At 57.1% G+C, this 12285-nt stretch overlaps 1 protein-coding gene across 11 annotated transcripts in view; it reads left to right on the top strand.

Moving 5' to 3' along the window:
- ATP4A (ATPase H+/K+ transporting subunit alpha) overlaps nt 1-12285 on the top strand; it is a 36154-nt gene that overhangs the window by 21634 nt on the left and 2235 nt on the right. For 3 of the 11 annotated variants that reach the window (XR_013530743.1, XM_035283867.3, XM_035283864.3), the window contains exons 1-17: nt 1317-1593; nt 1709-1768; nt 2367-2570; nt 4330-4443; nt 4656-4908; nt 5178-5446; nt 6037-6235; nt 6549-6658; nt 6739-6873; nt 7314-7506; nt 8025-8200; nt 9290-9426; nt 9514-9664; nt 9770-9938; nt 10028-10182; nt 11013-11136; nt 11539-11684. Coding sequence is in view for 9 of the 11 variants with exons in the window: in XM_035283867.3 (XP_035139758.1) it covers nt 1351-1593; nt 1709-1768; nt 2367-2570; nt 4330-4443; nt 4656-4908; nt 5178-5446; nt 6037-6235; nt 6549-6658; nt 6739-6873; nt 7314-7506; nt 8025-8200; nt 9290-9426; nt 9514-9664; nt 9770-9938; nt 10028-10182; nt 11013-11136; nt 11539-11684 (2838 nt within the window). In the remaining 2 variants the exon portion in view is untranslated. Of the gene's footprint in view, nt 1-1316; nt 1594-1708; nt 1769-1792; nt 2166-2366; nt 2571-4329; nt 4444-4655; nt 4909-5177; nt 5447-6036; nt 6236-6548; nt 6659-6738; nt 6874-7313; nt 7507-8024; nt 8201-9289; nt 9427-9513; nt 9665-9769; nt 9939-10027; nt 10183-11012; nt 11685-12285 lie in introns of those variants that run through there. The other 8 variants (XR_013530742.1, XM_078359053.1, XM_035283860.3 and 5 more) reach the window with 5 other exon arrangements.

Below are 12285 nucleotides of genomic sequence, written 5' to 3'. Positions count from 1 at the left end.
AGACCCTTGGACACATCCACTCCACACGCAGTACCTTGGTTTCCCCATCTGGGGTAGGGACAGCAGAACGGCTGAGACTGTAAAGGCTCTAGCTGGATGTGTGAGTGCCTCCAAGACCCTCCAGTAGTCCCTTTGAGTCTCAATTTCCCCCTCTGTACCACAGGAATGATAGCGTCACCTGCACAAGGTTTTTTTTTTTTTGCAAAGACCCATGAGGTCACACGTGCAGAACCTGGCACGTGTGTGGCGCTGCTGAGGTGAAGTTTGGGTTTTTCCATTGGTGGTGCCATAGAAGAGCCAGGCTCTGGGGTCAAGCCCGAGTTGGAACCCTGCCCCTAGGTTTTAGATGTTGAAGTCTTCGGCAAAGTCCTTGATGGGGCTAAGAAGAGAACATCGCTTTACAGGGCTGCTGCTGGGAGCTAAGGAAACCATCTGAGTGACACACAGAGCATACGCAGCCCATAGTGAGGGTTCAGGATTCAGTCAATGTTCAGCCACCGCAGAGAGTGCTGTAAGCATGGCTGGGTGCGGTGGCTCATGCCTGTAATCCGAGCACTTTGGGAGGCTGAGGTGGGTGGTTCACCTGAGGTCAGGAGTTCAAGAACAGCCAGGCCAACATGGGGAAACCTCGTCTCTACTAAAAGTACAAAAATTAGCCAGGAGTGGTAATGCATACCTGTAATTCCAGCTACTTGGGAGGCTGAGGTAGGAGAATTGCTTGAACCTGGGAGGCAGAGGTTGCAGTGAGCTGAGACTGTGCCACTGCACTCCAGCCTGGGCAACACAGTGAGACTCCATTCCTGAAAAAAACAACGACGAAAAAGAGCATCGAGGCACCCTCCTCTTCCTGTTCATCAGGCTGGTGCTATTTAGACTAAAAGAGGACACTCTGCAGCCAGATGATCTGGTTCTCACTCCATCATGTTCAAACCTATGATGGAGCCACAGGAGAGTGACTCAGCCCCCCCGTGCCTCAGTTTCCCCATCTGTGAGGGGTCTTGTCCCCTCAAAGGGTTGTTGGCAGGTTACATAAGTGAGCACACGGAAGCCCTCAGCACAATGCCCAGCACATAATGAGCACCTTATGTTTGCTTTTCTTGTTGTTGCAGCTGTCCCAGGGCCTCCCTGATATCAGGGCAGGTTGACATGGGGGGGGGGATCTGGCCCGGCGGGGGGTGCAGCCCAGGAGGGAATGCCTGAGGCACCCAGGCCTGAAGGTCACCCTGAGAAGCCCTGTAATCAGCTGTCTCGGGCGGTTCTGCTCCACCCCCCGCCCTCCTCAGGTATATCAGGGCTGGTCCAGGCCCAGGCTCTGTAGGGTGAGAGCGCAGGCACCAGGCACCAGGCACCATGGGGAAGGCCGTGAGTGGGGCCCAGGGTTCTGGGATGCGGTGGGGACAGGGTTTCCAGTGGGATCTGAGGCCTCCCTCCCTCTATCCTGTCCATCCCCAGGAGAACTATGAGCTCTACTCGGTGGAGCTGGGCCCTGGCCCCGGCGGGGACATGGCTGCCAAGATGAGCAAGAAGAAGGCGGGCGGCGGGGGTGGCAAGAGGAAGGAGAAGCTGGAGAACATGAAGAAAGAGATGGAGATTGTGAGCTCCTGCTGGGGAGGGGCGGAAGCTGGGGGGTGGGCTGGGAACCGAGCAGTGGGTGGGGAGGAGGCTAGGAGAGCCCAGAGCAAGCACCCTGCCCCACCCCACCACACAGAACGACCACCAGCTGTCAGTGGCGGAGCTGGAACAGAAATACCAGACCAGTGCCACCAAGGTGAGCTGGAGACTGGGAGCATGCAGAGAGGAGAGGGGGAGAGAGGGAAGGAGAGGGAGATGGAAGAAGGGAGATGTAGAGAGGGGGGAGAGAGAGAGGGAGAAAGAGAGAGGGAGAGAGGGAAGGAGAGGGAGAGAGGGAGAGAGAGAGAGAGGGAGAGATGGGGAGGGAAAGATATGGAGAAATAGAGGGAGGGAGAGAGGAGAGAGGGAGAGAGAGAGGGAAGGAGAGAAGGAGGGAAAAAGAGAGAGGGAGGGAGGGAGATAGCATTAGAGAGAAAGGGCTAGACACAGAGACGGAGAGAGGAGTAGATGAAAAGAGACAGCAAGACAGAGAAGTCAGATACGGAGAGAGACATAGAAAGGTGAGTGAGAGACAGCAGGAGAGACAAAGAAAGGTGAGTGAGGAGAGAGAGACAAAGGGAGAGATGAAGGAGGGAGGGAGAGATGGGGCAGGGGCAGGAATCAAGAGACAAAGAGAGATGAGAATGAGCAGGACAGACCCAGCTGGGGAAAGGAAACCAAGGCCGGGGCTTCCCACAGGGTGTGCATGTGGAGGAAAGCCCCCAGCACTGCCTTGTCCTGCCCCTCTGTCTCAGGGCCTGTCTGCCAGCCTGGCTGCCGAGCTGCTGCTGCGGGATGGGCCCAATGCGCTGCGGCCGCCACGGGGCACCCCAGAGTACGTCAAATTCGCGAGGCAGCTAGCCGGGGGCCTGCAGTGCCTCATGTGGGTGGCCGCCGCCATCTGCCTCATCGCCTTTGCCATCCAGGCCAGCGAAGGGGACCTCACCACCGATGACAACGTGAGTGGTGATGCGGGGACAGCCTCAGGACACTGGGACCTGGGGACAGAGGACACTGAGCATGGGACTCAGGACAAGAGGGGCAGAAGATGGGGATACAGAAACACGAAAGGCAGTCTCAAGACAGGAGTCATGGGGGGTGGAGGATATTGGGATATGGATGGGGCTGACACAAGGACACAGGACGCAGGGACACTGGGGTGAGTCTTGGGTATGGGGACATGGGTGGGGGATGTAAAGAGTATGGCAATGTGATATGTAAGAGATGGGACTTGGAGGCTGGGCTCGGTGGCTCATGCCTGTAATCCCAGAACTTTGGGAAACTGAGGCAGGTGGATCACCAGGTCAGGAGTTCGAGACCAGCCTGGCCAACAGATGGTGAAACGCCATCTGTACTAAAAATGCAAAAATTAGCCAGGCATGGTGGCGGGAACCGCTACTCAGGAGGCTGAGGCAGGAGAATCATTTGAACCCAGGAGGTGGAGGTTGCAGTGAGGCAAGACCATGCCACTGCATACTAGCCTGGGCAGCATAGCAAGACTCTGTCTCAAAAAGAAAAGAGAAAGAGAGAGAGAGAGAGAGAGAGAGAGAGAGAGAGAGAGAGAGAGAGAGAGAGAGAGGGAGGCAGAGAGAGAGAGAGAGAGAGAGAGAGAGACAGAGAGAAGACTTGGGAAACAGGACACGCAGACACAAGACAGACTGGGGTGTGGGGAAGAGGGGACCCTGGGACTCAGACATGGGAAACCAGGGCAGGGACACAAGCTTCCAGACACAGCACATGGAGAGACACAAAACATGAGACACAGAAGCACAGAGACAGAGAGGAAATGGAGACACAGGGCCGTAGACACTGGACACATGGCAGAGGTCAGGGCAAGGGACATGGGGACTCAGGGACACATGACATCGGACAGAGGCTTGAAAAGTCATAGCCACCGGACACAGGATGGAGACTCAGAGATACGCAGACATGGGGGAAACAGAACACAGTGATCGGGGAGCTGGAACATGGGAGCCATGGCCCGTGAGGACACAGACCATGACACACAAGGTCTGCAGCACACACAGGGATGGGGATGTGAGGACGCAGGGACAAGGGGACAGAGAGGGTGGCTGCGGATTATGGAAAACCCAGGATGTGAAACTGGAGACATGGGGAATACAGGCCATGGGGACAGCAGGAGGCGTGGGACAGTGGACATGGGGAATGCAAGGCTTGGGGACACAGGAGAAGGGAACGTGCCAGACCAAGGCACACAGTGACTTGGGGTACAAGTCATAGATATGGGGACTTGGAAGACTGAGGATTCAGGGTGTTGGAAATAGATGCTGGAAATAGATGCTTGGTGCTACAAAGAAAAATTAGCACTGAGACAAAGGATCTTTCAGCAACGAAATTTTTACTCCCTGGACTGCAGGAAGGTACTCATGATCCTCTGTCTCAGTGCTAATTTTTCTTTGCGGCACTGAGCATCTATTTCCAGCATCTATTCCAACAAGGGCCAGAAGATGTGAAATATACACAGGAACACAAGACACTGAGAAGACAGGGCAGGCGAGTGTGGGGCATGAGGGACATGGGGAGGGGGCCGCAGGCCACAGGGAATGGTGCATGAAGTTTCCTAGTAGGTGGGGAAAATCGTGGAGGTGACCCCAAGAACACCAGGGCACCAGGGAGCGGGGGAGGGGGGGCGGTCCCCGGCTGGCAGCTCCCAGCCCCTCCGAATAACCCCAGCCCTGTCCCTGTCCCTGTCCCCAGCTGTACCTGGCAATTGCTCTCATCGCTGTAGTTGTCGTCACTGGCTGCTTTGGCTACTACCAGGAATTCAAGAGCACCAACATCATCGCCAGCTTCAAGAACCTTGTGCCACAGGTGGGTTCCTCAGCACCCAGCCACTCCAGATCCCAGAGACCCCTAACCTCTCCGGAGGCTCCTGCAGCCTCCTCCCATTAGGCCCAACCTGCCCCTCATCCGTGGCCTCCATCTCTCCCCTTAAGTCCCCAATTCTCCCCACCCTCTACCTCCTCACATGCAGCAACTCCCACCTCCCCACCCCCCCATCCACCTAAACTCTTGTCCCACAGCAAGCCACTGTCATCCGAGATGGAGACAAGTTCCAGATCAACGCTGACCAGCTGGTGGTGGGTGACCTGGTGGAGATGAAAGGCGGGGACAGAGTGCCCGCTGACATCCGCATCCTGGCGGCCCAGGGCTGCAAGGTGGACAACTCCTCGCTGACGGGGGAGTCTGAGCCGCAGACCCGTTCACCTGAGTGCACACATGAGAGCCCCCTGGAGACCCGCAACATTGCCTTCTTCTCCACCATGTGCCTTGAGGGTGTGTGAAGCTCGTGCCTGCCTGCCCAGTAACCACTGCCTCCACTGGCCTCTCTTCTGCTACCTTCTAGAACAGGGAGCTTCTGCTTCGTTGCCTTCTCCCGCATGACTGCCACCTCCCTGGGATATGCTGCCTCTCTGTCTCCCACTGTTGTTACCCTCTCCCCAGGTCACACCCTCTGCTGGTGGTGACTGGCTCTCCTTCAACTCATAGAGCAGCACACACCCCACTGCCCCCCAATCTCTGAGTCACCCTTTGGCCCCCTGCAGGCACTGCGCAGGGCCTGGTGGTGAACACGGGCGACCGCACCATCATTGGGCGCATTGCATCGTTGGCGTCAGGGGTGGAAAACGAGAAGACACCCATTGCTATCGAGATTGAGCATTTTGTGGACATAATCGCAGGCCTGGCCATACTCTTTGGTGCCACATTTTTTATCGTGGCCATGTGCATCGGCTACACCTTCCTGCGGGCGATGGTCTTCTTCATGGCCATTGTGGTGGCCTACGTGCCTGAGGGGCTGCTGGCCACTGTCACAGTGAGTGGGGGCAGGTGGGGGCGCAGGGAGCTGAGGGTCCTGCCAAGCCATCTGCTCTTTCCTCCATGCTTCCTCATCACATCCCTGCCTGTCCATCCGTCCACTCCACTCCCATCAACCCTCCCATCTTCCCATCAACCACCCATTCAGCAAGTGCTTCCTGAGGCGACCCTGGGCCATGTCCTGTGCCACACATCAAGGGCGCAGAGATGCCGAGGCTGGCCAGTCCTTGACCAGAGGAGGCTGAGGTCCTGTACGGGCAGCCAGCATGTCACCCAGCCTTCCATAATCAGCACCCAGCCCCAGACTAGCCATGAAGAAACCACAGGGAAGGTTCCTTTTCTCATTTTGGTTGTGTGATGAGAATTTTCAGCACCTTGGCTAGGACACAGTATCTGGGCAGACTGGGGAAGGAGTCCCAAACAAAGCACAGGCTGAACAAAAGCTGGGGGCAAGAAAATGCCTGCTGTTTGCAGAAGCAAGTTGCACATGCAGCCCCACAGCTAGGAAGCCTTCCCGGTGCTGTGAAGCTGGGAAGAGGGCTGGAAGCAAGAGTGGTCCCCAACCTATGGTACTCACCCCTTCCCCAGGTCTGCCTCTCCCTGACAGCCAAGCGCCTGGCCAGTAAGAACTGCGTGGTCAAGAACCTGGAGGCAGTGGAGACATTGGGCTCCACCTCAGTGATCTGCTCGGACAAGACAGGGACGCTCACTCAGAACCGCATGACTGTGTCCCATTTGTGGTTTGACAACCACATCCACACAGCTGACACCACGGAAGACCAGTCAGGTGTGGGGAAGGGAGGGCACAGGCGCCAGGGCAGGATCTGGTGGATGGTGGATAGTGGAGACCTGAAGGGGGTTGGGGAGGTAGGGAGGGCTTTGTATGATGGGGGCACGGCTCGGCTCCAGGTCTCAAAGGAGACTCGCTACTGGGTCTAGAGGGAAGGCTCATCCTGGGGTTGGGTCCCTCAGGGCTGGGTGTACCCCAAACCCACCCAGGTCTGGGGAGGAGTCCCCTGACTTGAGCCTAGGAGGTGGGGTCTCGGTTCTGGTCCGGGAGAGCCGCGGTGCGGGACCCAGCCTGGACGCCTGGTCTGCAGGGCAGACGTTTGACCAGTCCTCGGAGACGTGGCGGGCGCTGTGCCGGGTGCTCACCCTGTGCAACCGCGCCGCCTTCAAGTCCGGCCAGGACGCAGTGCCCGTGCCCAAGGTGAGGGCCGGGGGACCTCCAGGGAATACCAGGAGCCTGGTGCAGTCAGGTTCCCCCCTGACACCGGCCCCCGCTCCCAGCGCATCGTGATCGGAGACGCGTCGGAGACGGCGCTGCTCAAGTTCTCAGAGCTGACGCTGGGCAACGCCATGGGCTACCGCGACCGCTTCCCAAAAGTCTGCGAGATCCCTTTCAACTCCACCAACAAGTTCCAGGTACGCAGCCGGCCCCGCCCACGGCCTGGTCCCATCCACCTCGGGCCCTGCCCCATGCCCCACCCATATCAGGTGCCCCCAGCCTCCTTTCCACAGCCAAACCCCAATCTCATCTCCCGCTTTGCCTACGGCCCCGCCCACCATCCAGCCCCGCCCAGTCTCTGGGCAAGACTCTGCATGGGGAGGATCTCGCGCTCCAAATCCTGCCCCAGCCCAACTCCGCACCCTAATTATGTTCATTCCTTACACCTAGGACCCCCAAATCTGTGCCTAGCCCTTCCTTAACGCTCACCCTGTATCAAGTACCCACCCTGCAATGTCCCCATTTTCCACCTTCACCTGTCCCCGCCGCTCTCAGCCCCCAACCCCGCGCTCTCGGCCCCGCCTCTCCTCAGCCCCGCCCATTCCCCGCCCACAGCATCGCCCCTCCACGCCCATAGCTGTCCATCCACACGCTGGAGGACCCGCGGGACCTGCGACACCTGCTGGTGATGAAGGGCGCCCCCGAGCGCGTGCTGGAGCGCTGCAGCTCCATCCTCATCAAGGGCCAGGAGCTGCCTCTGGATGAGCAGTGGCGTGAGGCCTTCCAGACCGCCTACCTCAGCCTGGGAGGCCTGGGTGAACGCGTGCTTGGTGAGGCCCCTGGGCAGGGGAGGAGGCTCCAGGTGCGAGGAGGAGCTAGCGCACTTTGCCCACTCCTCACGGTCCTCATCACTGGCTGCCGGCTGATCTGTCGCAGTCCACAGCCTCACCCCTATGACTTTGCCTGTACCAGTCCCGGCCCCTGTCTGTCCTCACCTGGACTTTTCATCCGTACCCTGACCTCTCCCAAGTTTTGTCCTAACACCTTAAACTTCCCTGCCTCTACCCTAGAAAGCAGGTCCGTGGTCTAATTCTGGGTCTTTTACTTGCTGTGTGACCTCTGGCAAGAAATGTCCCCTCTCTGAGCCTCAGTTTCCTCATCTGTAAGATGAGGATGGGCCTCACAAGGTGGTTGTGAGGGTAGATTCAGATAATGCAAGTGAAGGGGTCAGCACAGGGTCAAGCATCCACAGGTATTTGGTGCAAGGGGCTGGTTATTTTACTTACCTCCTGGCCCTGCTAAGGAAGGGTCTGCCCGGGGCTCCTCCCTGACGTCCCTGTTTCATCAGGCTTCTGCCAGCTCTACCTGAATGAGAAGGACTACCCGCCTGGCTATGCCTTTGACGTGGAGGCCATGAACTTCCCATCTAGCGGCCTCTGCTTTGCTGGACTTGTATCCATGATTGACCCACCCCGGGCCACCGTCCCTGATGCTGTGCTCAAGTGTCGCACAGCAGGCATCCGGGTATGCCACTGTGGGGAGGAACAGGTGGGGTGAGGACAGAGGATGGCAGCAGCATTTGTGGATGAGGAACCCGACGATAAACTCACCTGAAACTGGCTTGAACCAAAATACGTTGGTTTATGATACTGAAAAATTCTGGGGAATTAAAACTTCAGGTATAGCTGAATCCAGGAGCTCGGTGTCATTAGGAATTTGCCTTTCTCCATGTCTCAGCTTTGCTGTTCTCTCTGCTGGCTTTATTTGCAAGCACTCCCTCCACTTGGGGACACACACACCCCTGCTCCAGCAGCTTGAACTTAACTCTCACCTGTTTAGCCACCTCACAGAAAAAAAGTGTCTCTTTTGCACTAGTGCCAGATTGGGTCACTCATTCATCTCTGAGCCAGTCACTGTGGCTGGAAGATGGAACACCTTGATTGGCCAGGTCTGGGCTTACTTGCCCAGTCTTAGCCAGGGATCTCACTGAGACCTATGGTCTAGGGGAGAGGAGTGGCTCCCCAAACACAAAACAAAGGTGGGGAAGCCATGGCCAGGCAGGCAATGCCCAAGCCCTTCCTGTGTCTCTAAGGCCCTGTTAGATCTGGGCCTTTCTAAGCTTGTTCCTTAGCCCTGTTTCCTTGTTCACTCCTCTGTGGTCATGCTGTCCTCCCTGCTGTTCCTCCAACAGTTCGGGTCTGTCTTCACCTCTGGGCCTTTGCATCTGCTGTTCCCTCTGCCAGAAGCACTCTTCCCCCAGCTTTCCATGTGGCCAATTCTCTCACCTCTTTCAAGTATCTGCTCAGATGTCACCTTCTCAAGGAGCCCTTCCCTGGGCACACTTAAAATAGAGTCACCATTGCCTCCACCAAGCTTAATATGTGTTTTCTACCTTCTAACATACGATATAATTCATTCTTTATTTTCTGTCACCACCACTGGAATGCTAGCTCCTCAAGGACAGGGATTTTCATCTCTTTTGTCTCTGCTATATCCCAGGCATGTAGCAGGTGGTCAAGTATATGAACATGTGTATCAGCAGATGTCTCCCAGGGAGGACAGGGAGATGGGGCTGATCTGAAGGGGTCAGGGATCTGCTGGTTCCTCCTACAGGTGATCATGGTGACAGGTGACCACCCCATCACCGCCAAGGCCATTGCAGCCAGTGTGGGCATCATCTCAGAAGGCAGCGAGACAGTGGAGGACATCGCTGCCCGCCTCCGTGTGCCTGTGGACCAGGTTAATCGCAAGTAAGCCCCCCCAGGCCTCCCTGTGGTTCTCCCCACACACATGGCACAGACTGAGGTCCCAGTGAGGTCCTTCCATCTCCTCCCCAGGGACGCCCGTGCCTGTGTGATCAATGGCATGCAGCTGAAGGACATGGACCCGTCGGAGCTGGTCGAGGCCCTGCGCACCCACCCTGAGATGGTGTTTGCACGCACCAGCCCCCAGCAGAAGCTGGTAATCGTGGAGAGCTGCCAGAGGCTGGTGAGCCCTGCTGATGAGGGCGGGCAGGTGGGCAGACAGGCAGGGCTGGTCCTAGGCCAGCCTCTCACTGACCACCTGCCCACCCACCTGCACCACTGCCTGCAGGGTGCGATTGTGGCCGTCACAGGGGATGGTGTGAATGACTCCCCAGCCCTGAAGAAGGCAGACATTGGAGTAGCCATGGGCATTGCTGGCTCAGATGCTGCCAAAAATGCAGCCGACATGATCCTGCTGGATGATAACTTTGCCTCCATTGTGACAGGCGTGGAGCAGGGTCCGTGCCAGGCCAAGAAGGGGGCAGGCGGTGTGGGCACAGGAGAGAGAGGGCTGTGAGGTGGCTGAGGTGCCCTCCCTACCCCACAGGCCGACTTATCTTCGACAACCTGAAGAAGTCCATCGCCTACACATTGACCAAGAACATCCCGGAGCTGACGCCCTACCTCATCTACATCACTGTCAGCGTGCCCCTGCCCCTCGGGTGCATCACCATCCTCTTCATCGAACTCTGCACTGACATCGTGAGTCCACAGCCCAGGGCCCCCATCCACAGGGTGTCCAGAGACACTTGCCCGCGGATGGACAGGAGGGACAGAGACCGCCACAGACACTCTTGGGCACAGAGTGCCAGACAGAACCTGTGTGTGCAATGACAGCCAGTGCAGGACACACAAGTGGCAGGCAGGTGGAAAGGCCTATGTGGACAGACCTACAGCCATGCACACACTCAGGTCAGCCCAGGCTGACCCATGTACACACAGGGACTCAGATACAGGTTCTCAGACAGAGATGTAAACAGAACAGGTATCTGGCCAGACTCGAATCACAGATACATGACCCTAAACAGACAGGGACAAATAAACACCCACAGATAAGACTCCACAGGACACAGACGGAAAAAAGCCACAGATACAGCCACGAAGGCAGCCAGATCTGCCTCCTGGGTTCAAGCAATTCTCCTGTCTCAGCCTCCTGAGCAGCTGGGATTACAGGCACCCGCCATCAAGCCCGGCTAATTTTTGTACTTTTAGTAAAAACGTGGTTTTGCCATGTTGGCCAGGCTGGTCTTGAACTCCTGACCTCAGGTGATTCTCCTGCCTCGGCCTCCCAAAGTGCTGGGGTTACAGGCATGAGCCACCGCGCCTGGCCAAAAAGCAGATGTTTTATGAAGATGGACACCAAGATGCCAACGCCCAGGCTGTCCAAGCTGGTGTGGCTGTGCCGTCCCTGCAGGTCCTACCTCCTAACCTCAGTCCTGTTCTTGCCCACAAGAGGGAGAAGGGGGACCCAGAGTGGAGGGGACAGGGGCCCAGGCAAACCCTTAGTCCCAGTTCCTTCCATTCCTGGCCAGTTCCCATCTGTGTCCCTGGCATACGAAAAGGCTGAGAGTGACATCATGCACCTGCGTCCACGAAACCCGAAGCGCGACAGATTGGTCAACGAGCCCCTGGCTGCCTACTCCTACTTCCAGATTGGTGGGTGCCCATGGAATGGGGAGCCTGAGGGGCTCTGCACTGAGCTGCTCGCCTGCTCCAGGCCCTGCCTTGGGCTCTGGCTGTTTCTGGACCTCAGTGTCTGCATTTGGTCCTGGGTCTCCATTGCCCTCCGTGTCCCTGTCTGTGATGGTCTCTCTGGTCCCCCTGTGTCCCTGCCGTCTCTGACCTTGCTCTCCATGACCCTGTCTCTGAGTCATGGCCTACTTGTCTTTTTGGGTCCTGGATGTGTCTTTTTTTCTCTCTCTCTCTGTCCCTGCTTCTGTCTCTGCTGCTCTGTGTCTGTCACTGTTCCTGCATCCCTGTCTCTCCATGTGCCTTTCTTCCTGTGTCCTTGTCTCTGTGTCCATCTCTGTCTCCCTGTGTCCCTTTGCCTCTCTCCAGGTGCCATTCAGTCCTTTGCTGGCTTCACTGACTACTTCACGGCCATGGCCCAGGAGGGCTGGTTCCCACTGCTGTGCGTGGGGCTGCGGCCGCAGTGGGAGGACCACCACCTGCAAGATCTGCAGGACAGCTACGGCCAGGAGTGGGTGAGCCCCGCCCTGCGCACCCCATCTCTGGGCTCTCTCCTTTCCAGGGCCACTTGCCTTGTGTGTGGCCTGCTCACTCCTCCACGTGTTACTGGGTTCAGCCGAAGCATCCTGGACACCCAGACTCCCTGCTGGTTCTGGGGGAAAGAGCCTTTCCCACCAACTGCAGCTCCAAACTCTTGCTTCTGATGATCCCAAATGCAGATGGGTGTCCCTGCCGACACTACTGCTCATCTCGAAGGTGGAATCGGCCCCTATCCTGCTTCTTTTCCCTCTAGTATCACTCCCACAGGGTATTTGCACATGTGGCCCATTTTAATGAAGGTTGGGAGCACAGTGAGGCTAGATCTGGCTAGCAAAGGTGTTTAGTTCATCTGTAGAGTTACATACAGACCAGGACATTTCCCTCAAACATTTACTGATGGTCAAAATAGACATTGAAGCCAGGCTGCCTGGACTCACAGTCTGGTACTGCTCCTCACAAGCTGTGTAACCCTGGGCAGGTTGCTTTCCCTCTGTGTCTGTTTTCTCACCTGCCAAGTGGAGAGAATACCAGTGTCTACCTCAGTGGTTTTCAGTTTGTTTCTAGACCAGCCACATC

This window comes from Callithrix jacchus, chromosome 22 (assembly GCF_049354715.1).
Source record: "Callithrix jacchus isolate 240 chromosome 22, calJac240_pri, whole genome shotgun sequence".
In the NCBI taxonomy this organism is placed as follows: Eukaryota; Metazoa; Chordata; class Mammalia; order Primates; family Cebidae; genus Callithrix; species Callithrix jacchus.
The sequence above is the reverse complement of the archived record's forward strand: the minus strand, read 5'-3'. Positions and strand labels throughout refer to the sequence as shown.